The 26,121-nt window shown below is 57.4% G+C and overlaps 1 protein-coding gene across 2 annotated transcripts in view; it reads left to right on the top strand.

Annotated features, from left to right (window-relative positions):
* The window catches only part of SRF (serum response factor), a 37,558-nt gene extending 11,520 nt beyond the window's left edge, over positions 1-26,038 (top strand). Inside the window, exons 3-8 of one of the 2 annotated variants that reach the window (XM_048842387.2) lie at positions 6,455-6,716; positions 7,050-7,229; positions 10,286-10,405; positions 20,518-20,709; positions 21,942-22,018; positions 22,587-26,038. In XM_048842387.2, the coding sequence (XP_048698344.2) occupies positions 6,455-6,716; positions 7,050-7,229; positions 10,286-10,405; positions 20,518-20,709; positions 21,942-22,018; positions 22,587-22,685 (930 nt within the window). In that variant the 3' untranslated portion in view covers positions 22,686-26,038. The remainder of the gene's footprint in view (positions 1-6,454; positions 6,717-7,049; positions 7,230-10,285; positions 10,406-20,517; positions 20,710-21,941; positions 22,019-22,586) is intronic. The other variant, XM_048842389.2, reaches the window with a different exon arrangement.
* The last annotated feature ends 83 nt before the right edge of the window (positions 26,039-26,121 follow it).

The following is a 26,121-nucleotide window of genomic DNA, read 5'->3' as shown; positions in this document are numbered from 1 at the left end:
CAGGAGGGTGATCTTGTTCTTCCTGCCCACTGAAGGGAGGACGAGCAGTAACCAGCTTCATGCACCACAGGGAGATTTAGGCGAGATATTAGGAAAACTTCTTGTCTGGGTGGTTAAGCTCTGGGCCAGGCTGCCCAGGGAAGCAGTGCAATCCCCGTCACTGGGGGTCTCGAAGCCCAGCATGGGCAACCCCTTGGCAGGCATGATCTGGGGTTACTTGGCCCTGCCTTAGTGCAGTCTCCCAAGCCTCTTCCCGGCCATGGGGAGCATCTGACCCAGCAGGGGCGTGTGCCCGGGCATGTCTCCAAGCCCTGTGTGCTGGCTAGGACCCCACTTCTGCTTGGGGGGAGCGGGGCGTCTGGGTTTAATTCCTACCTGCGTCCCTCGCCTCTCTCCCAGCGCTGCTGTGCATACAGCATGTCCCAGCCGGTGCTGTGGGTTATGTTCTCCTTAGATCTCCTAAATTAAGCCTGATGGGGCCTGGCTGGCGCTTGGCTGGGGAGCGGGGGAGTTGTTCTGCTTGTGTATCTTTTCTACCTGGCTGATCCCTGGGCTGGCCCATCTGAGAGGCCTGGAGCCAGGCACCGAGCCATGTGCTGCAGCCTGGTGTGCCCCTGGACGCTGTCCGGGCTGCCAGCTGTTTGATGAGGGCTCTGCTGCGTGGGAGCTGCCTGAGAGCAGCTTCCAGAGGGGGGCCGCCAGGCTACTGCTGAGCCCTGGGCGTTTGGGGCTTGGGGCTGCCAGTGCCTGCAGCAGAGAGGGAAGGTCTGGTGTGGGCAGCCCCTTCCTCACCAGGAACACCTAGCCTTAAGCAGCACCATGGGGTTGAGGAGCTCCAGCAGCATGTCAAGTCCCGTCCCTTGTGTCCCGCACCCGGCCACCGCTGCCTGGGGGTGAGCTGAGAGCGCCCGTGCTTTGACCGGGGCAGTGTAAATGCGGCCCTGGCTGTGGGAGGGACTGTGCTAGGCAGCAGGCTGTTAGCGGCTCGCTACCAGCTTCTAGGAACGGTGGCCAGGAGCCAGGCTGTGTCCTGTTTTCCTGGTGTAGAGATACTGGAGTGAGGATTCCCATGGCATTTGGGGGGCTGCGAGCAGGCCTGAGAACCTCCCCCGTGTCCTGCATGCAAACATGTCACGGGTGGCCGTCCAGGAATCCCTGGCCGCAGGTGGGTTGGGAAGTGTCCCCAGGTTAGTTCCCCTGGCTGTTAGCAATGGGCGTCATGTCTCTGGCCTGCTCTCCACTCTGGCATGCAGCCTGTGCCCCGCAGCGACCTGCAGCGTGGCATGTGGCGCGTGCAGGGAGCAGGTGCTGGGTGGGCTGGACCGTCTCTCCTGGGGCACTGTCCAGCATGGTGCCCCAGGCAGAGCATTTGATCCCTGCAGCTGTGGCAGGCAGCTGGTGACGGGGCTGGGGCTCGGCCTGGCCGGGGCGTGGGTGGCCTGGCCGGGTGCTTAGCCCAGCAGGGCCTGCATGGTGAAGCTGCTGAGGTCTGACCTCACACAGACAGCCCTCTGCCAAGGGTGGGAGGCACCTGCAGGGGCCTGCTCCTCACTGATGTGGCCAGAGACCAGCTTGGTGCCTTGAGCTACGCAGGCCCCCGCAGGTGCCTCCCACCCTTGGCAGAGGGCTGTCTGTGCGCAGGTCCTGGTGCAGCTCAGTGGCAGGAGATTTGGCTTGATTCAGCCACGCCTGATGCCGGCACACCCCACTGCGCGGTCACCTGGGGCAGACAGTAGCACTGAGCTCTGCCTTGGCCCTTCTCCTCCCCCCATAGCTCTGTCCCTCTGGGCTTGGCTCAGCTTGCCACAGGGCCCCCCTTCCTCTCCTGCAGCCTGGCGCCCGCCAGCGAAGGCTGCGCTGGGGTATGTGTGGGCAGAAGGCTCCTGGTCACTGCCGGCCCAAGGGAAGGACACTGGCCTAGGGGACAGTACAGCTGCACCGCCAGGGACGGTAGGCAGCTGGGAGTGGGAGGTGGCGTGAGCCTCCCTGCTCTTGTCACCCCCTGACAGAGCGGGCAGCTGCAGCCAGGGGCAGGGAGGCAGGCCCCCATCCCAGCCAGCCTCCTGCGAGCGCTGGGGGCTGGGTCAGCCTGCGGGTTCCCTTAGAGCAGGTGGGAGCTGAGCGCTCTGCCCTGTGCCACTGGCCTGATCCCTCCTGGGTCTGGCAGGGGCAAGCCAGCCGTCTCATGTCTGTCCAGGCCAGGCTGCCAGTACCCCATAACTTCTCTGGGCCTCTGGCCCCACCTGCTCAGTGGGCATGACAGCCCTCTCCTGCCCCACGGGGTTAGGAGGGGAAATAAGGTAACGGTTGTGAGGCCTGGTAATTCCCTGCTAGCTAGGGCTCTCCTTCACCCTGCCCTGGGAAAGGGGGCACGGGGGTGGGGGGTGCTGAGCCTACTGCAAATGGGTGTGGGATGTGACCCTCCTCGCCCAGCTGCCCCACTGTCCCTGACCTGAGTGCATGTTGCCCCCCGGGGACCCTGCCGCAGACCAGGGCAGGCACACTCCAGCTGGGAGCTCCCCCAGTGCTCCCCGTGCGGGTGTGCCTGGGAGGCTCGCTAGCCATTGCTCCAGGCTCTGTGTCAGCAGCTGGCGGGGCTCCCCTGAGGGATGGGCCTGGCCTGGGAGAGCTGTAAGCTGGCTGTGGAGAGCAAGGGGGCAGAGAAGAGGCCTCTGGGTGAGCCCCAGGGGAGGGAGCTGATGGTTTCGTGGTTCTCTGCTGCTCTGGGGGGAGGTTGGCTCCCTGTGGTGGTGAGTGGGGCCAGGACAGGCCTGGCCCCCTTCCTCCTGCTCTGGCCGGCCAGGCGCCACTTGTGTGCTGACAAAGGGAACAGCTGCAGTGGCCGAGGGGCTGGAATGTGGCTGGGCAGCAGGTGTGGGGGAGAGGCTGGACATCCCGGAAGTGGCATTGGTTTGGGGTGGCCCCTCCCTTGCTTTGCAACTGACCCGGGACTCACATCTCTCACCTGCCGTGTGGGGACGTCAGATCTTGGATCTCCGGCACCCCTTCTCCGGGACACTTCCAGAGCGCCCTGCTGGTAGGCGGGCCGTGCCCGGCACACGGCTGTGGGAGCCTTCCCGGAGACACAAGGACAAGCTGGCCCCTTCCTCTGTAGCGTGGGGGGCTGCTCACTTGCCAGAATGACCTGGGTAGAGCTCACTTAGATGTCTCCCCTCCATTTCAGCGGGCAGGGGCCCTGGCGCACCTGGGTCCCTCCTGTTCTCTGCCAGGGGCACGTGCCGGGTTCTAGGCAGGTCAGGCTGGCACGAGGAGTTGCTGCTTCCTTCTGGCCTTGGATTCCATGATTCTCCAGTGCGGCAGGGACCTCAGGGTGATTGTGCAGAGCTCTGCCCCCCTCAGAATAACATGGGGCCTGGCCCATTGCTCATTCATCCCTGGTTGCTCCAAACAGCCCCAGCTGTTGCCTGGTTCCCCTGCCGCGTGGGTTGGTGACGTGCAGCATGCTGCCAGTGGGCCAAGGCGCCCCGCCAGGGTGGAGAGTGAGCCTAGGGCATGGGGGCTGCTCTAACTTGAGCTGTTCTGCTGTGGGCCCCCAGGGGCTGTGCATCTGCTGGGGTAGGTGGCGTGCAGCACATGCCAGCTGTGTGCGCCGGGGACTGCAGCGGGGGTGGAGGAGCCAGGGACGCTCCCTGCAGAAGGTGGCGGGAGGCGCACGGGTTGTGAAGGGAAGGGTTTGGAGTTCGCACCGGAAGTTAATCTGTGTGCACGGGGCTGGAATGCTAGCTGCAGTGGCAGGCTCTTAGCAAAGCAGGGAACCTGCCCCCAGAGCCTTGTATGGCCCCCAACCTCTCTTTGGAAATAAATTTGCTTGGCCCCTGGATTCCCCTGCCCAAGAGGGCTAGGAACCACTGACCTGTGCCCAGCTGGGGTCCCTGCAGAGCTGGCTTTTGGGGGTGGGGGCTGCCTTGGCCCGGATTCCCCTCGCAGCACCTGCAGTGGGCAGCAGGGGATTGTGGGAATGAGGCTGCCCAGGCCAGCCGGGACAGCCCTGCCCCAGGGAGCTGCCAGGCTGGGCAGGGGGACACCTGGGCTTGCCAGCCCCAATGGGTCAAAATCCTGAGGCCAGCCCCTCCCGCTTGAGACTCCAAATAATAAACGTTGAGTTCTCTCACTTTGCCCTCTGGGGGTGTGTGTGTGTGTGTAAGGGAATCAGTGCTGGCACCTCTGGGGGCGTGCTTGGGGGGGGGGCACTCGCAGCTCTGTGTGCACGCGTAATGTCTATACAGTACCATAAGTCTAGGTTACGAGGACTCGAGTCAGCTGACCCATGTCAGGGAGCCCTGGGCTTGAGCATCTGCCCTGCATTTGAACCCCGGTGAAGGATTTTCTGGCCTGTGCTTGGACCTAGGGCTCCTCATGTCCACACTGCCGGGCCTGGGCCTGAGTGAAACCCACCGTATCCCCAGTGCCTAGCACCCCCCCATCCCCCGCCCCATCCACTCCTGCCCTAGGAGTGTGGGGCAGTATGGACAAACTCTGCTCCCCACCCTGGTCCTCGCCCATAGGTGCGGCTGCTGCTCCCACTCTGGAGTCCAGATGCCATGTGCCGAGCTGCTCTGGGGGCTGTCACGGCCGCGGGGCTGTGCTGAGGAGCCCTGGGCTCTGGCCTGCTGGCAGGACCATGTCCAGGGGCTCCATGGGGAGGATAACCAGGACACAAGTCTCCAGGGCCGTCCAACTATTCAAATGAAACTTGGCAACTCTCAGTGTTTTGAAACAAGGGAGGGGCTGGTGGGCTGGGTTTTTTGTTTTGTTTTTGGGTTTTTTGGTCCGTTTGTTTTGAAGTTTAGTTTCGGAGAGAAAACACACCTCTTTCCTCTTCTTCCCCGCCCAACCTTGGGCGCTGCAGAGCGGTGACGTACATCCCCACGGCTTGGGGTGCAGTGTGCCCTGCCTCTGCCGCATCCCAGGAGACAGACGGGTAGGGGATCCCCAGAAGACGGTGGGGGAGTTTTGGGGCTGGCTCCCTCTCACTGCCCTGACAGAGCAGAGTGGGGACCGAGCCCAGGGGGGGCTGAGATGTGCCATGGGAACGGGTGGAGGGGCAGCCTACCAGGTGGCGTGAGTTGTGGGCGTTGCTGACAGCGAGCACCTGGGGGGGTGCGATACCCAGGGTGCACTGCTGTCAGCGTCAGGCAGTGGGGACAGCCCGCCCAGCCAGCTGCTATTGAATCGCTGGCTGATCCCCTGGGAGTATCAGCAGCAGCAGGGTGGGCTGGGTGGCTGGGGTCACTCTCTCTTGCCCTCCCAGTGAGGGGCTGGGGCCAGTGACTTTCCGTGAGTGTCGCGTGCCCCCACTCCCAGCCCCTACACGTGGGGACAGGAGACTGCCGCTGAGATAATGGAAAGTGAATTTGCCTGGCTCCGCTCTGTTATCACATGCTCGTTCTAATTCCGACTGCAGGGAATCTCAGTGCCCTGGCAAGTGGGGATCTGCCACCCAGCCCTCCCCTCCCCTGGGGGAGACAGGCAGGGCGCTCTGGATTGGCTGGGCCTGTCCAAAATGGGCTGCCTTCCCTTTTTTAGCCGTTAGGCAGGCTGTGAATTCCTGCTTTTTGGCAGCATGACAGGCTGGCCGCAGCACGTGGGAGCTCTGGGTCCGCCAGGCTGCCCTCGCTGTGCTGTCCTCCAAACACAAGCTCTGTAATCCTTGGCAGCTGGGTGGCGCTGTCAGCCCGGGGAAGCTGGCGCCCTGAGGGCTGGGGCCCCCACTGGCGTGTGGCTCGCTGCTCCTCCCGACCTGTGCACAGGGTGGTTTGTTCCGGAGCAAGCTGTGACCCATGCTGGGGCCAAGGCAGACAGACAGGATCTCTTTCTGCCCAGCGTGGGCCCCTGTGAGGTCTGGCTAATTTCTGTCCCCATCTTTGGTGCAGCTGATCTCAAGGTTCCTGTGTAGCAGTGATTCCTTTGCCTCCTGCCAGGGGCTGGCCCCCGGTCCGTCCCTTGTACTGAGTGGTCACGCATCTCTGGAACAAGAGCAGGATAGTTGGTGTTTCCTTTGAGTGTGGTTTGGTTGTTGATTGATATGGCCGCTAAGTACCCAGCCATAGAACAAAGCTGGGTGTGGGGGGAGAACCCTGTGCGTGCTGAGGCGGGGTGTGCCCGGAGCCCCGGGGGTATACCCAGAGCAGCGGGGTGTGGCAGCATAGTGTGGATTTTTGGTCAGTGTGTTTCAGGGAGTTTGGTCCAATCCCCAGTTCTCACATGGGCCTGCCCCTGGCTCCCAGCAGCTCCCTTTACTTGCTAGCCTGTGTAGCCCCTCACCCAGGGGTTTGGCCGATCCTCGACATCTGGTTGGAGGTGGGGTGTGGATGGGGCTCAAGACCTGGTTTGGTTTGGGGGTTTAGCAGAGCCCTGAGGTCTGATTGGGGGTGGGGCACGGATGGGGCCCAGGACCCGGTTTGGCTCTCCCTCACCTGCCCCTCTCTTGTAGGACTCGCTGAAGCCTGCGTTCACAGTTACCAATTTGCCGGGGACGACGTCGACCATCCAGACCGTGCCCACCACCTCCACGTCCATGCAGGTCAGCAGTGGCCCCTCCTTCCCGATCACCAACTACCTAGCGCCAGTCTCTGCCAGCGTCAGCCCCAACACCGTCACCAGCGCCAATGGGACAGTGCTCAAAACCACGGGCACCAGCGCCGTGGCCTCCGGAGGGCTCATGCAGCTCCCCGGCGGCTTCACTCTCATGCCAGGTGAGTGCACGCCAGGGGTGGGGGGGCTCTCGGGGACTGGCACCAGGCCAATGGGTTGTGGGTGAAGTGAACAGGGCTGCCTTGCCCACAGCGATGCTGGCTGGGCCTGCTCTCTGCCCGCTATCCCTGCTGCCAGGCCCTTGCCCCAGGGGCGAGCGGGGATGGGCTCTTGCTGCCTCCATGCCTGTGGTGGGGAGTGCAGGGATCCAAGCTGGGTCCGTGCGGCTGTGTCTAGGCCTGCCCCTGGGAGGAAGCTCAGCACAAGCTCTGGGGCTGGAGGAGGTGAAAAGAGCTGATCGTGATGAAGCCTTTCTTTCCCCCTCCTTTCGGCAGGTGCTTCGCTCCCTCCTGGGACCCCTACCATTCCTCTCACTCAGTTACAGTCGCACTCGCTGGCCCTCTCCAGCCAGCAGGGCCAGGCGGTCGCGGGCACAGCTGGACAGCTGCAGCAGGCACAGCAGACAGTCTTCCGCTTCCCTGCCACAGCCGGAGGGCAGATTGTGTCTCTGACAGGTCAGCGCTCGCTTCTCCTCAGCTTTCTCGTGGGAGGGGGGAGACATGGCCCATGCCAGGCTGAAGGGCAGGAGAGGCTAAGCCTAGGGCGCTCTGGAGGGCAGTGCTTGCCTGCTGGCTGGCAGGGGGGCAGTATCCTAGAGAAGGGTGGCGCGGGCTGCAGGGACGCTGCAGTCCGTGCTGAATTGATCCGTCCAGCTGGGCTCACACCGCTCTGCAAGGCCTCCCCAGGCAGGGGGCTGGGCACAGCCCCCTAGCTGGAGGGGGACGTCAGCCTGGCAGACTGTGCATGCTGAGTTTGACCGTGGAGACGGGGCCCTGGCAGCTGTGGAAGTTGGTGCAGGAGGAAGGGTGTCTTGGCAGATTGCTGGCCACCCAGGTGCCTCTCTCCAGCCTTGGCGGCAGAGCTGTGTTGATTTTGGGGAGCTGGGAGCTGTGGAGGGGAAGCCAATTGTCTCACTGGGGTGACTGAACCCTTTTAAAAAGAACAGAGGCAGCTGCCCCACCAAAGGGGTGTTACAGGAGGAGATCTGCTAATAGGGCGTCAGGCTAGAGGCAGTGGAGGGTCCCTGAACTCCCCCCAGCAGGTAATAGAGACGAGGCAGGGTCCGAAGTGGAGCAGGAATATACTGAGGGTTACAGAGCAGTGAGTCCCCAGAGCCCACTGGACGTGCATGGAGATTGGTCTCGTTCCAGATCAGCAGCCGAAAGCAGAAGGCTCCGGAGCCTACCGGGCAGGGGCAGAAGGAGCTCCCCGGCTGGGCGCTGGAGTTGAGGAGTTCAAACTGGCAATAGGGTTTACTTGTCACCAGCCGGGGGGATTCGCCATTAGGAGTCAAGGTGGGGCGTCCAGCTAAAAGCCATGCTCCAGTGTCCGGGCGGGACGCAGGAATGCCCGGGCGATGTCCTCGGGCCTGGGCTGTGTTTACCGTTGTCCTTGGAGCTGTTCTAACACCTCTGTGCTTTGAAACAGGGACAAGGGAGTAGTCCGGGGGCTGGAGAGGAGCCTTTTGCTGCCCCTGTGGCCGTTTGCCCAGATTCAGTGGAATTGTAGTTCTCTGAAAATTCCCCTTTGCACATGCTCCGGACAGATTTGTTAGAGGCTCAGCAACAACCATCTCCAAACACTGTCTGCTCTGAACATGCTCCAGCCCCAGGCCACAGGCTGAGCCGGGCTTTCCCTGGAATTGCTGGGGACCAGACTGAGCAGAGCCGGTCTCTCCTGTGCCCTCAGTGCCCCCCCGCTGGTGCCCAGGAAGTCCGGAGAGGGAAGAGGAAGCAATGGCATTGCATTGACCCACATGCAATTGGGGGAGGATGGGAATAGAGCAGGATAGGAGGAGAAGGGGACATGCGTAGAAATGGTGGGGCAGGGACAGGAAGGGTCTGTGCCCACATGAGCACACGTCCCTCCAGAGCCTGGTACCGAGCCCAGGATCCCTAAGTCCCATCACTCCTCTGCTGTCAGCCCCGCTGGCAAAGCGTGACTCTCCCTGGCGTAGAAGATAGCGTCAGTTACTCCGTGTGCTGGAGGCCTGTGCTGTGGATCAAAGGTTCTACCCCTGGAGATGACCCAGGCAGGGCTCAGCGAGGTTCCTGTTGTTTGTTTGCTTTTTAAAAACACTGGAAGTCACATAAAACCCGGCGTGAAAAGAATGGGAGCGAAGCAGAGTCGCGCTCTCCAGCCCTGCCGAGTGCACTGCGGCACGTGCTGTGTGGGGCCACACATCGAATGATGAGGACACAAGGAAATCATGAATCGATTCACCCCTTCCCAGGACGCACAAGGGCCGAGTTCAGGTTGCGTAGGCGGCTGGAGAGCTGGCATTTCCCAGCGTCTTGACTTGGCAAGCGGAACGTCCTGCCAGGGTTGGTGTGTGCAAGGGGCCATGTGTGTCCTCGTGGTTCCAGGTAGAAGCCAGTTGCTAACTGGCAGGGTTCAGAACATCCATACCTGCCCGTTTTTGGTGTCCTGCCCTCTCTCTGGACTAGCTGGTCCTGGCTCGTGTCAGAGATGGGACCCTGGGCTGCTCTGAGCCGGCCTGGTGACTGCTGTGCTCTGTGTGTATCTTGCACAAACCGCACATGGCTCCTTTGGGGCCCTGCAGGTTAGACTGGAGGCCTTGTGCTGTGTCACACGGCTGCTCCCAAGAGCATCGGGCATCTCCTTTAGCATCCGGAGGAGCTACAGAGAGAGCCGGCTTCGTAGCTCTGTCCCCCTCACGTCCAGGGCTGCAGCGAGCTTCCCTCATTGGAGCGCAGAGAGCCTGGAGGACGCTGGCTGCGTGAGGCTCGCCTGTGGCCCTCGCCTGGCTTAGATCAGATGTGGCACCTGCATGTTGTTCGGCTAGCACGTCTCTGGGTGGTGGGTTTCGGCTCCAGCTCAGCACACCCCGGGCTGTGGCCCGTGGCAGGAGGTTCCTAGCCCCACCCCAGCTCGTTTCCTGATTGAGGCAGGGGATGGGATTGCTGCCATGGGGGCCTGGACCAGGAGCCTTTGAGGTAGCCTAGTGAGTAGAGTCCCAGTTGTGAGGGGGTCTTCCAAATCCTGCCAGGGTGGGCATGGCAGGGGGCAGAACACACGGCTGCTGGCTAGGCTCCCCCTTGGCCTCTCTGTTGTCTGGGGTAGGCAAGGGCTGCATGCCAAGTGGGGAGGGCCGTGAAGGAGAGGCCCTGACACGCCCCGTCTGCACGGCTGGCTGCAGGCTGTAATGCCTTGGGGGGTCGCTGACATCAGTCTCCAGGGCTGCTGAGCCCAGCCAGGGAGCGGGCAGAAATCCAGTCAGGAGGTCAGCCTTTCCTCCAGCAGGCGGGCAGGCGCCATCAGGTGCATGCAGAGAGCAGCCTCTGCCACACCCCGTCTGGGGGCAGGTCTCCTCCCTTTACCGTGTGAACATGCACCGGGCCACCGAGTGGGGCCTAAATGCTCTGCTCCCCTTTCCTCCTGCCCTGGGCCTGCAGGCGCAGGGGGGCGGGGGTGTGACGCGGGGCTGGCAGGTCCCTGCGTTGCCTTTGGGTGGCAGCGGGCGGTGAAGGGCTCTCCTCTCTCCTCCCAGGAGGTACTGTGACGCAGCAGGTTCCTGTGCAGGCCATCCAGGTGCATCAGGCCCCACAGCAAACGTCTCCATCCAGCGACAGCAGCACCGACCTTGTCCAGACCTCTTCCAGTGGAACAGGTAACCTGCTCCTCGGCGGCTGGCTCGCTGCCCCGGCCACTAGGCCTGGCTGTGGTTCCCTAGCCATGGAGGGCTGGTCTGCACCTTTCTCAGGGTGTCAGGAAGTATGTCACAAAAAGTGTTGTAGCCAATACGAGGGAGTTCTTTATTATTCTTTGTCCTAACACAGAGAGGTACTGATCACAGAACTAAAAAGGAAGGGTCTCTTAAGTCCAAGTGATCGTCACTTAATCATATTTATAATGTGCAAGCAGAATAAAATACAGACCAGTAATATATATTCTGGGTGCTTTAAAAGAACCAATTTTACAAAGCTGTTTACGATCCACATCAGCTGGTTGGAAGAATTTTATTGGACCCATGTGAATGATCATTGGGAATCATTTAAGAACATATTACTAGATGCCCAAAAAGTCTCCGTTCTTTTTCAAGTGCTTGTTCATGTCCATTCCAATCAGGTGTGTGCATGCCGCATGCACGACAGCTGGAAGATTTTTCCCCTAGCAGCATCCGTAGGGTCGGCCTGGGCGCCCCCTGGAGTCACGCCTTCATGGCGCCCAATATAGGGCCCTGCTGAACCCCCACCCTCTCAGTTCCTTCTTACCACCGGTGACGGCTAGCTGGAAGGTCCCTCGCTCTTGTTTCTGCAAGTGCCTTTAGCAGTGAACTATATACAAAATACCACAGTAGTTTTTGTCTTAAGGTAGTAGTAAGCTAAGTTTTCATTGTAGAGGTTTCCCCCACTGCCGGGGCATGCCTCGGTTGCTGGGGTTCAAACTATGTGAAGTCTGCAGAAAGTTGATGCCAAAAAGTGACTCACACACTTCTTGTTTGAAGTGCTTTGGCGAGAGTCCCCGAAAGGACAAGTGCCGCGTTTGTAAAGGGTTTTGGCCAAGGACCCTTAAGGATTGCGAGCAGAGACTGAGGCTTAACCTCGTGCAGGCAGCCCTCCGCCCGCAATCTGATCTCCGCCCGCGATCGGCGGAGCCTGTGCTCAGCGCGCCGGCTCCTAGAAAGGAGACTAAGGACTCCCGACACCAACACGGTGCTGAACAGAAGACTCTTGGCAGGTGCTGATCTGTATCCCCAATGCCCCAGAAATGAGAGGTGAGGGGGCGCTGCCCCCCTTCTAAGCCTAAGGAGACAGTGGCAGGGAGACCTCAGCGTACTTCGGGCCCAGCGCCTCCCAGGGGCTCGTCGACTCCTGCCCCACAAGGGGTCCAGTCGAGTCTGGCCCACTATGTCATGGCTGGGACATTCAACCGCCCTCCACTCCAGAGACTTTTGAGGCGGCACGGGACCTTATTCGCCTGATGGCTTCCCCTTCCCCAAGGAGGGACAAGGCACTGGTGTCAGCCAGGCCACCTGTTCCATCTAGGGGCAAGCCAGCGATGATGTCACGCTGGTCCCCATCTCCGGCGCACCACTCGCCGGCTCCGACCACCCATGGGTGTTGGGGGGGAACCACATCAGTCCCCAGAGGCCTGGCACCGCTCTTCGGCACCAGCCAGTATCGCTCCTCCGTGGTCTACTTTTTTGGAATCTGAGGCAGAGTCCTATCACTCAGACAGGTCCAGCAGCAGGAGGTCTAGATCTAGGTGACACTGCCAGCCCCCTTCGGCGCCGTGGCCACCTCAATGGCAACCACCAACTCAGTGGCCCTTTCGAACTCCCGGGGCCTATCGTCAGGTCCAGGGTCCAAGCCAGGCATCGAGATCCAGATTGGCATCAATCACACTGGCATCTGTCCCCCCTTTGCAGCAAATGGCACTGGGTCTATCTCCGGCGACAAATCCCGCACTCCTGCCTGCCACTTTGAGCTCCTCACTGACGATCCCAGCGCCATCGGCACACCAGCCCCACGAGCACTGCGACCCCCTGGGTGCCAAGGGCAGTGACCAGGGCCATGCGCCGGTGTTTTCGTCCTCGTCCTCCCCAGATGAGGCTGTTGCGGGCATGTCAACGGTCCCAGCCTTGGAGGGCAGTAGGGTCCTGCAACGGTTGTTGTGCAGGGTGGCCCAGAACGTGGTGATCCAGACAGAGGAGGTGGTCGGGGATGCGGATCCCATGGTGGACGTCCTCGCCCCCTCTGGACCCTTGCGTATCATGCTGCCACTTATTAAAACTATAAATGAAACCACAAATGCTTTGTGGCAGACTCCAGCCTCCTTGCCTCCCACAGCGAGGAGAAATGAAAAACACTATTTCGTCCCCTCTAAGGGGTATGAGTACTTGTACATTCACCCTCCACCCAACTCCCTGGTGGTGAGTGCTGTGAACCAAAGGGAGCGCCAGGGGTTCCAGGGACCCTCCCCTAAAAACCAGGAGGCCAAAAAGCTTGACTTATTCAGGAGGAAAGTCTACTCCACCAGTCGTCTGCAGCTCCAGATTGCACAATAACAGGCCATTGTAAGCAGATCCTCCTTTAACCCCTGCGGAGTGATGGCCAAGTCTGTCGAGCTGATGCCACCAGACTCCCGTTCCAAATTTAAGGCCTTGGTGGAGGAAGGCAAATTCATTTCTAGGCCCTCCTTGCAGGCGGCTCTTGAGGGTGTGGATGGTGCTGCCCGTACCATGGCTACGGGGGTGGCCATGAGGAGGTCCTCTTGGCTTCAGGTCTCTGGACTACCTCATGAAGTCCAACCGACCATCCAGGACCTACCCTTTGAAGATCAGGCATTGTTTTCTGAAAAGACAGAAGACTGCACCGTTTAAAAGACTCGAGGGCTACCCTCAAGTCCCTGGGTATACACATCCACCACACAACTCAGGCATTTAAGGATGCAACCTCCTCTGTGATTTTATCAGCAAAACTGACAGGATGGCTCCCAGAGGAGGAATAAGAGTGGCAGGAAGAGGCCACACCCATCCTTAGGCCAGGGCTCTGGCCAGACCAAGCCTTCTGGGGGCCAGAAACAGGCCTTTTGGAGGTGCGCACAAGGACAGCGTACCAGATCAAGAACTGGATCTACCCCACCTTACTTTCTCTTCCCGACTATCCCCTTTCTACCGTGCATGGTCCCGTATCACTTCAGACCACTGAGTGCGCCACACAGTAGAAAGGGGATACTCTGTCCAATTCTGTGCCCTCCCACTCTTCCATCCCCCTTCCCTCTTCAGGGACCCCTCTCACGAGCAACTCCTTACACAGGAGGTATACTTACGCCTCTGAGTAGGGGCATTGGAAGAGGTTCCTCAGGACTAGAAGGGTAAGGGCTTCTATTCCCAGTATTTCCTAATACCGAAAGCCAAGGGTGGGCTCAGGCCCATCCTAGGCTTGTGAGAACACAACAAGTTTGTGAAGAAACTCAAACTCGTCGGCCTCCATCATCCCTTCATTGGTATGCCACCCTCAACTTGAAGGACACGTACTTTCACATAATAACTGTCCCACAGAAAATACCTCAGGTTTGTGGTGAACAGCACTCACTATCAGTTCACAGTCCTCCCGACTGGCCTGTCAACGGCACCTCGAGTATTCACCAAGTGCCTGGCAGTCATGGCCGCATTCCTGTGCAGGCAGCAGGTACAGGTGTTTCCGTACCTTGACGACTGGCTGATCCAGGGCTCAGGTAGAGAGGTAAGTTGCCTTCATAAGAGCTTCTTTTGATGAACTGGGACTGCTACTGAATGAGGGGAAATTAAAGCTGTCCCTGGTTCAGAGGATAGGATTTGTAGGGGTGGTACTGGATTCGACACATGCCAGGGCTTTCCTTCCAGAAGCGAGATTTCTAGCCCTGGGTTACATTATTCAAGATCTCAGACAATTCCCCACCACCACAGCACGGAACTGCCTGAAACTTCTAGGACACATAGCTGCATGTACCTACGTAATACAGTATGCCAGACTCGGACTTTGACCCCTTCAGTCATGGCTAGCGTCAGTGTATCTGCAAGTCTGGGACAGTTTGGACAGGATTGTAACCCTGCCTCGCCCGGTACTCAACTCCCTCCTGTGGTGGCTCGACCCGCAGGTCGTAGGTGCAGGGTCCCCTTCACCAGCCCTCAGCCGTCCCTCTCACTAGTGACAGACGTATCAGACTTAGGCTGGGGGACACATTTGGGAGACCTCAGAACCCGAGGCCTCTGGTCTCAGGCGGATCTTGCTCTACACATCAGTGTCAGCAAGCTGAGAGCGGCACACCTGGCATGCCAGACTTTCTGACCCGCCTAGCAGAGAGATGTGTATCAGTCAGGACAGACAACCCCCCGGCGATGTTCTATATCCGTGAACAGGGGGGCGCACGCTCCTCTCCCCTGTGCCAGGAAGCCCTCGTGCTGTGGGACTTCTGTGTAGAGCACTCGATACACCTGCAAGCGTCGTACCTCCCTGGAGTGCTGAACAAGCTGGCAGAGCATCTCAGCAGGGCATTCCACGGCCACGAGTGGTCCCTTCACCCGGACGTCGTGACCTCAATCTTCCATCGGTGGGGCTTTCCCCCGATGGACCTGTTCGCCACACAATGCAACAGGAAGTGTCAGCGATTCTGCTCCTTCCTAAGTGACAGCCTGGGCTCCATCGCGAACGCGTTCCTCCTCCCATGGAGAGACCATCTCCTGTGTGCGTTTCTGCCTATCCCTCTCGTTCACAAGGTGCTCCTCAAGTTTCGGAGGGAAGAAGCTTCAGTTATATTGACAGCTCCAGCTTGGACCCGCCAGCACTAGTACACATCACTCCTGGAAATGTCCGTGAAAACCCCAGTCACCCTGCCGCTCTTCCCGGACTTACTAACTCAGGATCACGGCTGTCTCCAACATCTGAACCTCGAGTCACTCCACCTCACAGCGTGGAAGCTCCATGACTGAACCTGATGGAGCTTTCTTGCTCTGATCAAGGCAGACAAGTTCTCCTTGGCAGCAGGAAACCCTCCAGGAGAGCCACCTACCTTGCCAAGTGGAAGATTTTCAATCTGGTTGGTGCAGCACCGTTTGTCCCCGACACTCGCCTTTATGCCACTTTATACTGGATTATCTTCTCCACCTCAAGCAGCAGGGACCGTCTACGTCGTCAATAAGAGTTCACTTGGCCGCCATCTCCGCCTTCCATCCAGGCGCAGAGGGACAGTCGGTCTTTGCCTACCTGTTGGTCAGCCGTTTCCCTAAAGGTCTCAACAGGCTATATCTGCAGGTCCGACAGCCAGCCCTGTCTTGGGACCAAATTGAGGTCCCATCCAGACTTATGGGGCCGCCATTAGAGCAGGGAGCATGTCACCAAGGGCTCAATCTCTTATACAAGGTGGCGTTTCTGATAGGGCCCTCCTAGCTGAGGTTATCGCTAACATCAGAGCCTCCTTACGCTGTGTTCCATAAGGACAAGGTTTAGCTCAGGCCTCATCCTGCTCTCCTCCCGAAGGTCGTCTCCCAGTTTCACATCAACCAAGGACATCATCGTCCTTCCTGTATTTTACCCTAAACCTCATTCCAGTGTCAGGGAGCAGAAGCTTCACTCATTGGTGGTCCGCAGGGCACTAGCCTTCTATATCGAGAGTGAAGCCATTCCGAAAGTCCATCCAGTTATTCATGGCAGTGGTGGACAGAATGAAAGGTCTTCCTGTCTCCTCTCAATGGATTTTGTCATGGATCGCATCCTGCAGCCGGGAGTGCTACAACTTGACCGGGTGCCTGCTCCTTTGATCACTGCACGCTCTACCAGGGCTCAGGCCTCTTCAACTGCGTTCCTGGCACAGGTTCCCACCCAGGAAATCTGCAGAGCAGTGACATGGTCCTCCATACACACTTTCACTGCACATTATGCAATCACCCAGTAGGCCAGAGACGCTGTGACCTTTGGAAGAGCAGTGCTCCAATCGGTGGACGACCCCAGCTCCTGAATTTTGGGTTTGGGAGTCAGTCACCTGATTGCATTTGACATGAACAAACCCTTGAAGAAAAACCGGTTACTCACCTTCTCGTAACTGTTGTTCTTCGAGATGTGGTGTTCACGTCCATTCCAGTATCCCCCTTCCTACCCCTCTGTCGGAGTAGCCAGTAAGAAGGAAGTGGAGGGTCGGCAGGGCCCTATGTGGGGTGCCATGAAGGTGCAACTCTAGGGGGCACCTAGACCGACCCAACAGATGCTGCTAGGGGAAAAATCTTCTGGCTGTCGTGCACACGACATGCACACAACTGATTGGAATGGACATGAACAACACATCTTGAAGAACAACAGTTAAAAGAAGGCGAGTAACCGTTTTTTCCCCAATCGGGGGAAAAGGGCAAGACTGGTTAAAAAAACTGATCTGACTTAGATGGGAATGAAGGCAGCTGGTTTTTTTGTTTTGTTTTTTTTAATTATATTTGACACGTTCGGTCACAAAGATCCCCTTGGGACTGTCACCTGATGTGCTGAAATTACTTCTGAGCCCCTTTTCCCTGCCAGCCTGGGACTTCAGTACCCTGCCTACTGCAACACAGACATGCCAGCCTGCTGCAACACAGACCCAGGGTCTGGGCCCCCAAAGCTGCAGACTTGAACTAAAAACAGCTCAGCAGGTCACCTATCTTCAGCACCCAGACACCCAGTTCCCAATGGGATCCAAACCCCAAATAAATCCATTTTACTCTGTATAAAGCCTATACAGGGTAAATTAGTAAATTATCCGTCCTCTATATCACTACTAGAGAGATATGCACAGCTGTTTGCTCTCCCAGGTATTAATCACTTACTCTTGGTTTATCAATAAACAAAAGTGCTTTAAGTATTAAAAAGTAGGATTTAAGTGGTTTCATAGAATATCAGGGTTGCAAGGGACCTCAGGAGATCATTTAGTCCAACCCCCTGCTCAAAGCAGGACCAATCCCCAATTTTTGCCCCAGATCCCTAAATAGCTCCCTCAAGGATTGAACTCATAACCCTGGGTTTAGCAGGCCAATGCTCAAACCACTGAGCTATCCCTTCAAGTAATACCGGACAGAACAAAGTAAGGCACCAAGCAAAATAAAGCAAAAATAAACAAGTCTAAGTCGAGTAAATTTAAAACACCGATTGCAGATAATATCTCACCCTCAAAGATGTTTCAATAAGCTGCTTTCACAGACTAGACTCCTTCCTAGTTTGGGCCCAATCCTTTCCCCTGGTACAGTCTGTTAGATCTAGCAGACATTTCAGGTGGCAAGCAGGGGTTTTCTCATGACTGGCGGCTCCCGTTGTCCTGTTCCACCCCCTTCTATAGCTTTGGCACAAGGCAGGAATCTTTTGTCTCTCCTGGTCCCCACCCCTCCTGCTAAATGGAAAAGTACCAGATTTAAGATGGATTCTATTATCCTGTGCCATGGTCACATGTCACGTTAAGACCGCGAGTCTCCATTCCCCATGGGCTGGCCCACAGGTACACAGGAAGGTTTGCAGGTAAATAAACCATTTACAACCAATTGTCCTAGTCAGTGGGAGCCATCACGATTCTAAACCACCATTAATGGCCTACACTTTGCATAATTACAATAGGATCTCAGAGTTATACTTCATATTTCTAGCTTCAGATACATGAATGATACATGCTTACAAGTAGGAGGAACATAGTCAGTAGGTTATAACCTTTGTTATGATATGCAGGTAAATAAACCATTTACAACCAATTGTCCTAGTCAGTGGGAGCCATCACGATTCTAAACCACCATTAATGGCCTACACTTTGCATAATTACAATAGGATCTCAGAGTTATACTTCATATTTCTAGCTTCAGATACATGAATGATACATGCTTACAAGTAGGAGGAACATAGTCAGTAGGTTATAACCTTTGTTATGATACCTTACAAGAGACTTTTTGCATAAAGCATATTCCAGTTACATCCTATTTACACTCATCAGCATATTTCCATAAAACATATGGAATGCAACATCACGTGTATATTTTTATTTATATGAAAAGTAAGTGGAAGAAAGGGGAAGTTGATAGAAATGTATGTAAATTAGGAATTATAAAAAATTGTTAAGGGAAGCAAAGGGCTGCAGAAATCTGTAGCAGAGATAAGGACAATAAGAAGGAGTTTTTAAAATATATTAGAAACAAAAGGAATCCTGATAATGGTATTGGTCCGTTACTAGATGGAAATGGTACAGTTATCAAAAAATAACACAGAAGCCAGAAGTGCTCAATAAATATTTGTTCAGTATTTGGGGAATAAACAGATGATATAGTCTCATCATCTAGGGATAACACACTTTCCATTTCACTGGTATCTCTGGAGGTATTAAATAAAAAAACTACTAAACTCAAGACATTTTGAAATCAGCAGGTCCAGATAACTTGCATTCAAGAGTTTTAAAAGAGCTGGCAGAGAAGCTTGCTGGACTATTAATGTTAATTTCCAATAAGTCTTGCAGCTCTGCGAAATTTGCAGAAGACTGGAAGAAAGTTAATGTTGTGCCAGTTTTTAATAAGGGTAAATGGGATGACCCTGATAATTATAGGCCTGTCAGCCTGACGTCTATTCCGAGCAAGATAATGGAGCAGCTGATATGATTAATAAAGAACTAAAGGAGGGTAATGTGATTAGTGCACATCAGCATGGGTTATGGAAAGTAGATCCTGTCAAACTAACTTGATACCTTTATATATATATAAAAAAGATTTCAAGTTTGACTGATAAATGTAATCGTGTTGACATAATGTACATAGACTTCTGTCAGGGGGTTGACTTGGTATCACATGTCATTTTGATTAAAAAACCGAGAAGGATATAAAATGAACATGGCATACATGACATGGACTAAAAACTGGCTAACTGATAGGTCACAAAAATAACTGTAAACAGGGACTCCTCGAGTGGGTGTGGTTCCAGTGTGGCCCACAGGGATTGGTTCTTGGCCCTAGGTTATTTAACATTTTTATCCATGACCTGGAAGAAAACATAAAATCAGTCCTGATAGAGTCTGCAGATAACACAAAGCTTGGGGGAGGGGTAAATAATGAAAAGGAAGGTCACTGATTCGGCATAATCTGGATCGCTTGGTAAGCTGGGCGGCAGCAAACTGTATGTGTTTTAATACGGCTAATACTAAATGCATATCTCTGGGAATAAAGAATGCAGGCCACACTTCCAGGATAGGGGCCTCTATTCTGGGAAGCTGAGACTCTGAAAAAGATGTGGGGGTGGGTAGTCAGCTGACCATGAACTCCTTGAGTGACGCTCTGGCCAAAAGAGCAAACGGGAGCCGGGGATGCATAGAGGGGAATCCTGTGTAGGAGCAGAGAGGTTGTTTTATCTCTGTCTGGCACTGGTGTGACCACTGCTGGAATCCGATGTCCAGTTCTGGTGCCTACAGTTCAGTAAGGATTTGATAAATTGGGGAGGGTCAGAGAAGAGCCACAAGAATGATTAAAGGATTAGAAAACCTGCCTTAGAGTGATAGACTCAAGGAGCTCAATCTGTTTAGCTTAAAGAGAAAGTTAAGGGGTGACTTGATGATAATCTACAAGAATCTTCACGGGGAACAAATATTTAACAGTGCTCTTCAGCCTAGCAGGCAAAGATCTAACATGATCCGATGGCTGGAAGTTGAAGCTAGACAAATTCAGACTGGAAATGAGGTGAACGACTCACCCAGGGTCGTGCTAGATTCCCCAGCACTAGTGATTCTTCAGTCAAGTTTGGGTGTTTTTCTAAAAGCTCTGCTCCGGGAATGATTGGGGCCGGTCTCTGGCCTGTGCTTTCCAGGGGGTCAGACAAGGTGATCCCAATAGGCCCTCCTGGCCCTGGAATCCAGGATCCCCAAACCCGCAAACACCAAGCGAAGGTCACACGTAGAAGAAATCCCAGCCTGGGAACGCCCGACTGATGCACCCAGCCAACCTGCCCTCTGCTCCGGAGTGACAGCAGGAGCAGATTGTGAAGTCTTTTAGAAATCCCTGAAATCTAATGCAGGCAATTCATAGCTGGGCATGAATCCTCATGGGCCAGCTACTCCAGGGGTGCGGGGTAGGCCCTGCTGGGGCAGGGGACGTGGGGGCTCTGGGGTGCAGTGCTTGTCCTGCCTAAGGAGTGCTGTGGAGGGACACTGCGGGTGCAGTGCAGTGTGGGGGCCCTGTGGGGACAGTGTGGGGGGGGCTGCAGTTCGTGGTCTCCTCTCCCGTTCAGCTGACTAGCGCTTGCTCTGTTTTCCTGCCAGTGACGCTGCCAGCAACGATCATGACTTCGTCTGTGCCAACCACGGTGGGAGGCCACATGATGTACCCCAGCCCTCACGCCGTGATGTATGCGCCCACCTCAGGCCTGGCGGACGGGGGGCTGACCGTCCTCAATGCCTTCTCCCAGGCATCCTCGGCGATGCAGGTCTCCCATGGGCAGGTCCAGGATCAGGGTAAGAGGGTTGCTCCCCGTGGTACGCTCAGCTTCCCTTGTGCATGGCCCCCCACCCCCCAACCGTGCATCCAGCCCCCGCCCTGGGGCACAGAGGGGCGTTCCTGAGAACTTTCTGGGAAATGCGGTCACTTGATTCTGGGTTTAAATGAATTAAAAAGCAGGACCATAAAGCAGCATCTCCGGATGATCCTCTAGGCGGGCATTGTCTGGCTATGTGCGGCTTGGCAGGGCTGGGCAACAGGCGTTTCCTGCAGAGACACATGGACGGTGAATGGGCCGTTTCCTTGTATGCGTCCCAACCAAAGGGTGCCCTGCAGAGACACACCAAGAACTGCCCTTTTTAAAAATGGCCACCTTCCCCATTGCTCCCACGGGGAGGCAGGCTGCCCTTAGCAAACATGGCCCCTGTCTCCATTGCCCTGTTCCTCTCTGCCTGCTGGCAGCAGCGGGATCGCCCTCTTCCCTAGCAGTGGGGCCTGGTTGTGCCAAGAGCCACCTGTGACCCCAGGGCCATTGAGAAGGGTTGGGGAGGGCAGCCATTTTGAAAGAGGGCAGCTGTTGAGTGGGGTTGGGTGAAGATTTTTTACCTCAGCCTCTGCCGCAGGAGCAATGTTCAGGCAGGCAGAGCAACAGCAAAAACTGACCCTCAGCCCTAAGAGACTTTGTCAAAACCGACCCATTGCCCCAGACCTGCTCACCAAGGATGGGAGGTGGGGGTGGGAACGCGGGGGGCAGGAGCGGGATTTGGGAAGAACATGGGGGGCAGGCAGGAGGGGGAGGGAGACTTGAGGGATGCATGCCGTGGCACAGGAGGAGCATTTGGGGGGTGCATGTGAGGGCAGGAGGGAGAGGGATTTTGGGGAGCGCATTTGGGGGTGGGAAGGGGATTCAGGGAGGGTGCGCAGGTGACATGGGGAACAGGAAAGGAGAGGGGATTTGGGGGTGCACGTAGGGGGAGGTGAGAAACAGGAGGGAAGAGAGTATGGGGGGGCACAGGCGACTTGGGGTGGACACTGGCTCCTTTGTGTTGCCTTGGCGATGGAGAGCAGCAGGAAGCCCCGCTGAGCTGGCCTGCGTGTTGTGGCCACTTGGTCTGGTGTGGAGCGGGGTGACACAGCCGGTGCGCGTGGCCGAACCGCCTCTCAAAGGCTCGACGGCTGGTATTCCATGTGGCCCAGCCTGCCACGGCATCCTGGGGCGGAGGATCTAAGCGCTGTCTCTGTGTGGCAGGTGCTGTCCCCCAGGTGTTCCTGACGGCCCCATCGGGCACCGTTCAGATTCCGGTCTCAGCCGTCCAGCTTCACCAGGTAGGCACAGAGCAGTTCGGTGGGTACCTCGCCCGCACCTCCCACCCGGCCTCTCCCCCACACCAGCCCTGCGGATGCGTGCAGGCTGCTTCCCCTCCCCCTTGGCCGCAGGGATCCCCAGGGGTCACTGGTAATGGGGTGTCCCAGCCCTGCCCTGCCCTGCTGGAGGGAGGACATGAGAGAAGGCACTGTGCCTGGTGAGCTCTGACCCTGGGACGGCAGGTGCTCTGAACGCAGTCAGCCTCTGCTCTGCAGCGCCCCCAGCCTGTGGGGGAGACTGGCCAGGCCGCGGAGGCAGAGGACCGCAGCTTGGGCCGCTTGGTGGCAGCAGGGGTGGGGGAGTTGCTCTTTCTCCCCACTGTTCGCAGCCAGGGTTCCCCATCCCAGCCCCGAAGCATTGCTCTGCCGACTGGGGAGGCCTGGCATTGGCCCCCTGTGCAGTGGGTGGAGCTGGCAGGCTGGCTCTCCGGGTTGGCCTGTCCCCCAGGGCCCTGGCTGCATTCTGGGGTGGCCCTAGAGCCGCAGGCCCCGTGACGCTCCCCGGTGCTCTCCTCCCTTCTCTCTCCAGATGGCCGTCATTGGCCAGCAGTCCAGCAGCAGCAGCAGTAACTTGACAGAGCTGCAGGTGGTGAACTTGGACACGTCACACAGCGCCAAGAGTGACTGAGAGGCCCTGTGGTGCCCCGGCCTGGGAACTGCGGCAGCTGCTGCCCGCCGGGTGCCGTCTCTGGCCCGTGGGCTGCGGAGCGTCTCGCCGGCCCCAGGATCGGCAGCGATTCCCTCTCGTACGGACTGCGTCACTTATTTATTGTTGCCTTTTCACGTTTCCTTCACACACACACACGCACGCACACACAGGGCACGGGGTGGAACTGAGCCGGGGCTGGGCTGCGTTCGGACGCTGCGTTTCCTGTGCTTTTCTCACTCCAGCCAAAGAAACTCGCCTCTCGAGGGGAGGGCTCGCCCCGCCATGTCAATAAACAGCCTGCTGTCTGCCCCGGCTCCTTGCTGTCCAACCGGGCATCTCCAGCTGCTGTTTGCCGGGAGTATTAGCACCAAGCTGGGCACTGGCCCAGCGACGTGACGGGAGCAGCCCCCACCAAAGGAGCTCTCTTCCCAGGTCCAGTTCTCGCTCCCCTCTGCCCATGTGCCAGGGAGGGGTAGGGCAGGTCCAGGCAGCTTGCCTTCAGCATGGCCCAGCAGCAGGCTCCCTCCTGCAGACGGCAAGCTGCTCCAGGGGGTGCCCCAGGCTGAGCCTGCTCCCCCTGCCAAGAGGGATGCAGGGGCATCAGCATCTTCCCCAGCTGCTCTCCTGCTGGCAGGGTGGGCTGGCCAGGACCTTCTCTGGCCCAGGTGGCAGCCCCAGGCCCAGCCTGCGTGGCAGAAAGCCCCCCAGCGGTGACAGTGCCAGGCCGTGGGCAAGATACTGCCCTTGCGTGTAGCCCTGGCACTGCGGGGACACAGGAAAGTGAGCCCTTGGCTCAGTCACTACAGCCCCACCGGCCCCGTGCAGTGCCTCCTTGGCCTGGCGGGGGTCCCCGGGGGCCGGGGCGCTGTCCCAGCACCGTCCCCGAGGAGTGGGGCCGGAGGTTGCTTGGGGTTGATGCTGGGAGGAACCGAGCTGGAAGCAAATGGCGGTTTGCATTTCCCATGATAAATGTCTCTTGTTCCACCTGGCCAAGGCAGTTGCTTTTGTGCCCTCTGGACACTAGCGAGCTGCCTGGGAGCAAGGTAACCTGGGCGTGAGTCCCTGCCCTTCCTTCTCAGAAAGCCCTGCAGCCCGTGGACGTAAATCATCTCTGCTGGCTCAGCCGGGGGCCAGCATGTGCTCTCTTTCGGGTGCCAGGGCTGGGAAGACCCAGGGATGTGTTGGCAGGATTGCTGTCTGTGCACCGCAGTGCTGCCTGGCTTCGGCCGGGGGCGCTGTCTGTGGCCGGGCACCGTTCCTGCTGTGGTTAGTGCTTTCCAAAGCACCATTTCAACGGGAGATGGAGAAACCAACTGAAACGTTAAAGGGAAAAACTGCAGGGCCCTGGAGCTGCTGCACAGCCTGGCCCAGGAGGCAAAAAGGGGGCGGCGCGGATTCCTTCAGGCCTCCAGGAGGGGATATGGGGTGCCCCAGAGGAAGGTGCTTGGGTGGTGTGGATGCCGCAGGAGGGGGGCGGCTTCGCTCGGAGGGAGCGTCCTGTCCTGCTGGGGAGCAGAGAACGTAGGTTGCAGTGAGTGGCTCTTTGGGGCAAGAGGAGGCTGCTGACTCCTTCGGGAACGAAGCCGCTACTGTAACTTTTTTAAATTAAAGACAAGAAGCCTTGAAAAAAAAAAAGACTTTATTTTTCTAAGTGTTAAACTCAGTATTTATGTAATTCTCCAAGGAATTAAAGTCCAGCTCCTGTACAGTTTTCATGGGGTTTGTACCACGGTGGGGGTGGGGGGTAGGGACAGGAAGGGGCCTTGCTTTTTAATATGTATTGTAACCTTGGACATGGTTCCTCCAGCATTAGCGTTTAAGCTGCCCCCCCCCCCCCCCCCGACATGCCCACAGGTGCTAGGCGTTGAATGGGGGCCAGCTCAGCCATTCCTGCCGGTTCTGAGCGCGCCTGCGTCCTTTGTACCAGTCTGGCCGCGCTACTGCCCTGGCGTGGCCTGCGTGGTGGGCAACAGTCTAGCCTCTGGTCCCCAGGGAGCAGGGAGGGGCTGCCGGGCTGGCTCCTGCTGAGATGGGTGCAGGGGGGTGGGGGAGGATGGGGCAGAGAGTTCACACCCCAGTGGGGGAAAAGGGGAGAGGCTGGTGTGAGGCGCCCCAGCCCTTGAGGGCCCTGTCTGGTGTCGGCTGGGGTATGCCTCGCTGCACAGCTGGAATTGGAACGGTGCCCTCAGAGCTGAGGAGGGGACAGGGCCTAAGGGGCTGTCTGCCCTTGGCACCCCATTCCCTAAAGCTGCTGTCAGTCTGGGAAACAAGTGCCTCCAGCAATGTGTTTTGAGACCGCTTCGGGAGAAGTTTCCAATGTCCCTGTGAAGCCTTAATTCTCCCTGAGCTGGGCAAGAGGCCAGCACCCAGGCCTGGGTGGGCGAGACGCCGGAGTTTCAGGCTGCTGGCTCTCCTGTGCCCCCGGGGCCGTTCTCTGCCCCTGGCACCCCTCCCGGTAACACTGGCAGATATGGCTCTCTCTCCCTCTCGCCTGCCGCTTTGAGGAGTGGGGTCGGCCTCTCGCTAGCTCTCTCCTCGTGCTGTTCCCTGGTGAGCAGGGCAGGTCCCCTGGGGAGTGTGGACATGCTAGGACCAGTCATTCCTCTTAGCGCTGGGGAGCTCCCCGGAGCCTTTCCTCCGAGCCAGGCTCTCCACTCCCCTCTGTCTGCGCAGCTCCTGGTTCCAAGCAGCGCCTGACCCATTGTGGGGCCGTGTAACGGGGGGTGGGGGGGGGAGGACGCAGAGCCCAGCCATGGTTTAGGACGATATGCCCAGGTCTCTCTGTGGTACAGGGCCACTTTTCCAGGCAGCAACTTCCCCCTGGTGTTGCTAACCAGGAGTCAGCCCAGGGCAGGGAGGGAGTCTGGAGCTGTTGTCTGGCCTTTCCCCCCTGTTTTTCTCGGGCTGGTGCTGTGAAACTGACCCCCTGGCCAGAGCTGGAATGAGTTGGATTAAAGCCCCCGTGCAAGGTCAGGAAATGCTCCCCCTGCCCTCCAAAGGAAATGCAGGTTAAACGCTAATGTTGCATTTTATTTAAAGTGCGGACTTGTCAGAACACTTGTGTATCAGGGATGAAATGGCATTTATTGTGTGGTGACCTTTTTAGTTCCTTTTATTGATTGTTTTGGGGTTTGTGTGTGCAAGCGTGTGCTTGGTTGTGTGCGTGCGTCCGTGTGTGTGGTGGTTGTGGGGTTTTGTTTTGTTTTTGTTTTTTTTAAACGTTTCCAGGGTTGTGTTTCTGGAAGGATGTGGAAGTAATCACAGTACTATGTACAGAGCTTTCTTTTGTATTAAAAAATACTCTTTCAATAAATGTATCATTTGTGCACAGATTGGGTGGTCGTGAGTCTGCTTCTAGGCACTGGGTGCTTAAAGGAGAACAACCCAGGGGAGGGGCTGAGACATGCATGGTGTA

Source organism: Caretta caretta, chromosome 3, assembly GCF_965140235.1.
Source record: "Caretta caretta isolate rCarCar2 chromosome 3, rCarCar1.hap1, whole genome shotgun sequence".
NCBI lineage: Eukaryota > Metazoa > Chordata > Testudines > Cheloniidae > Caretta > Caretta caretta.
The sequence above is the reverse complement of the archived record's forward strand: the minus strand, read 5'-3'. Positions and strand labels throughout refer to the sequence as shown.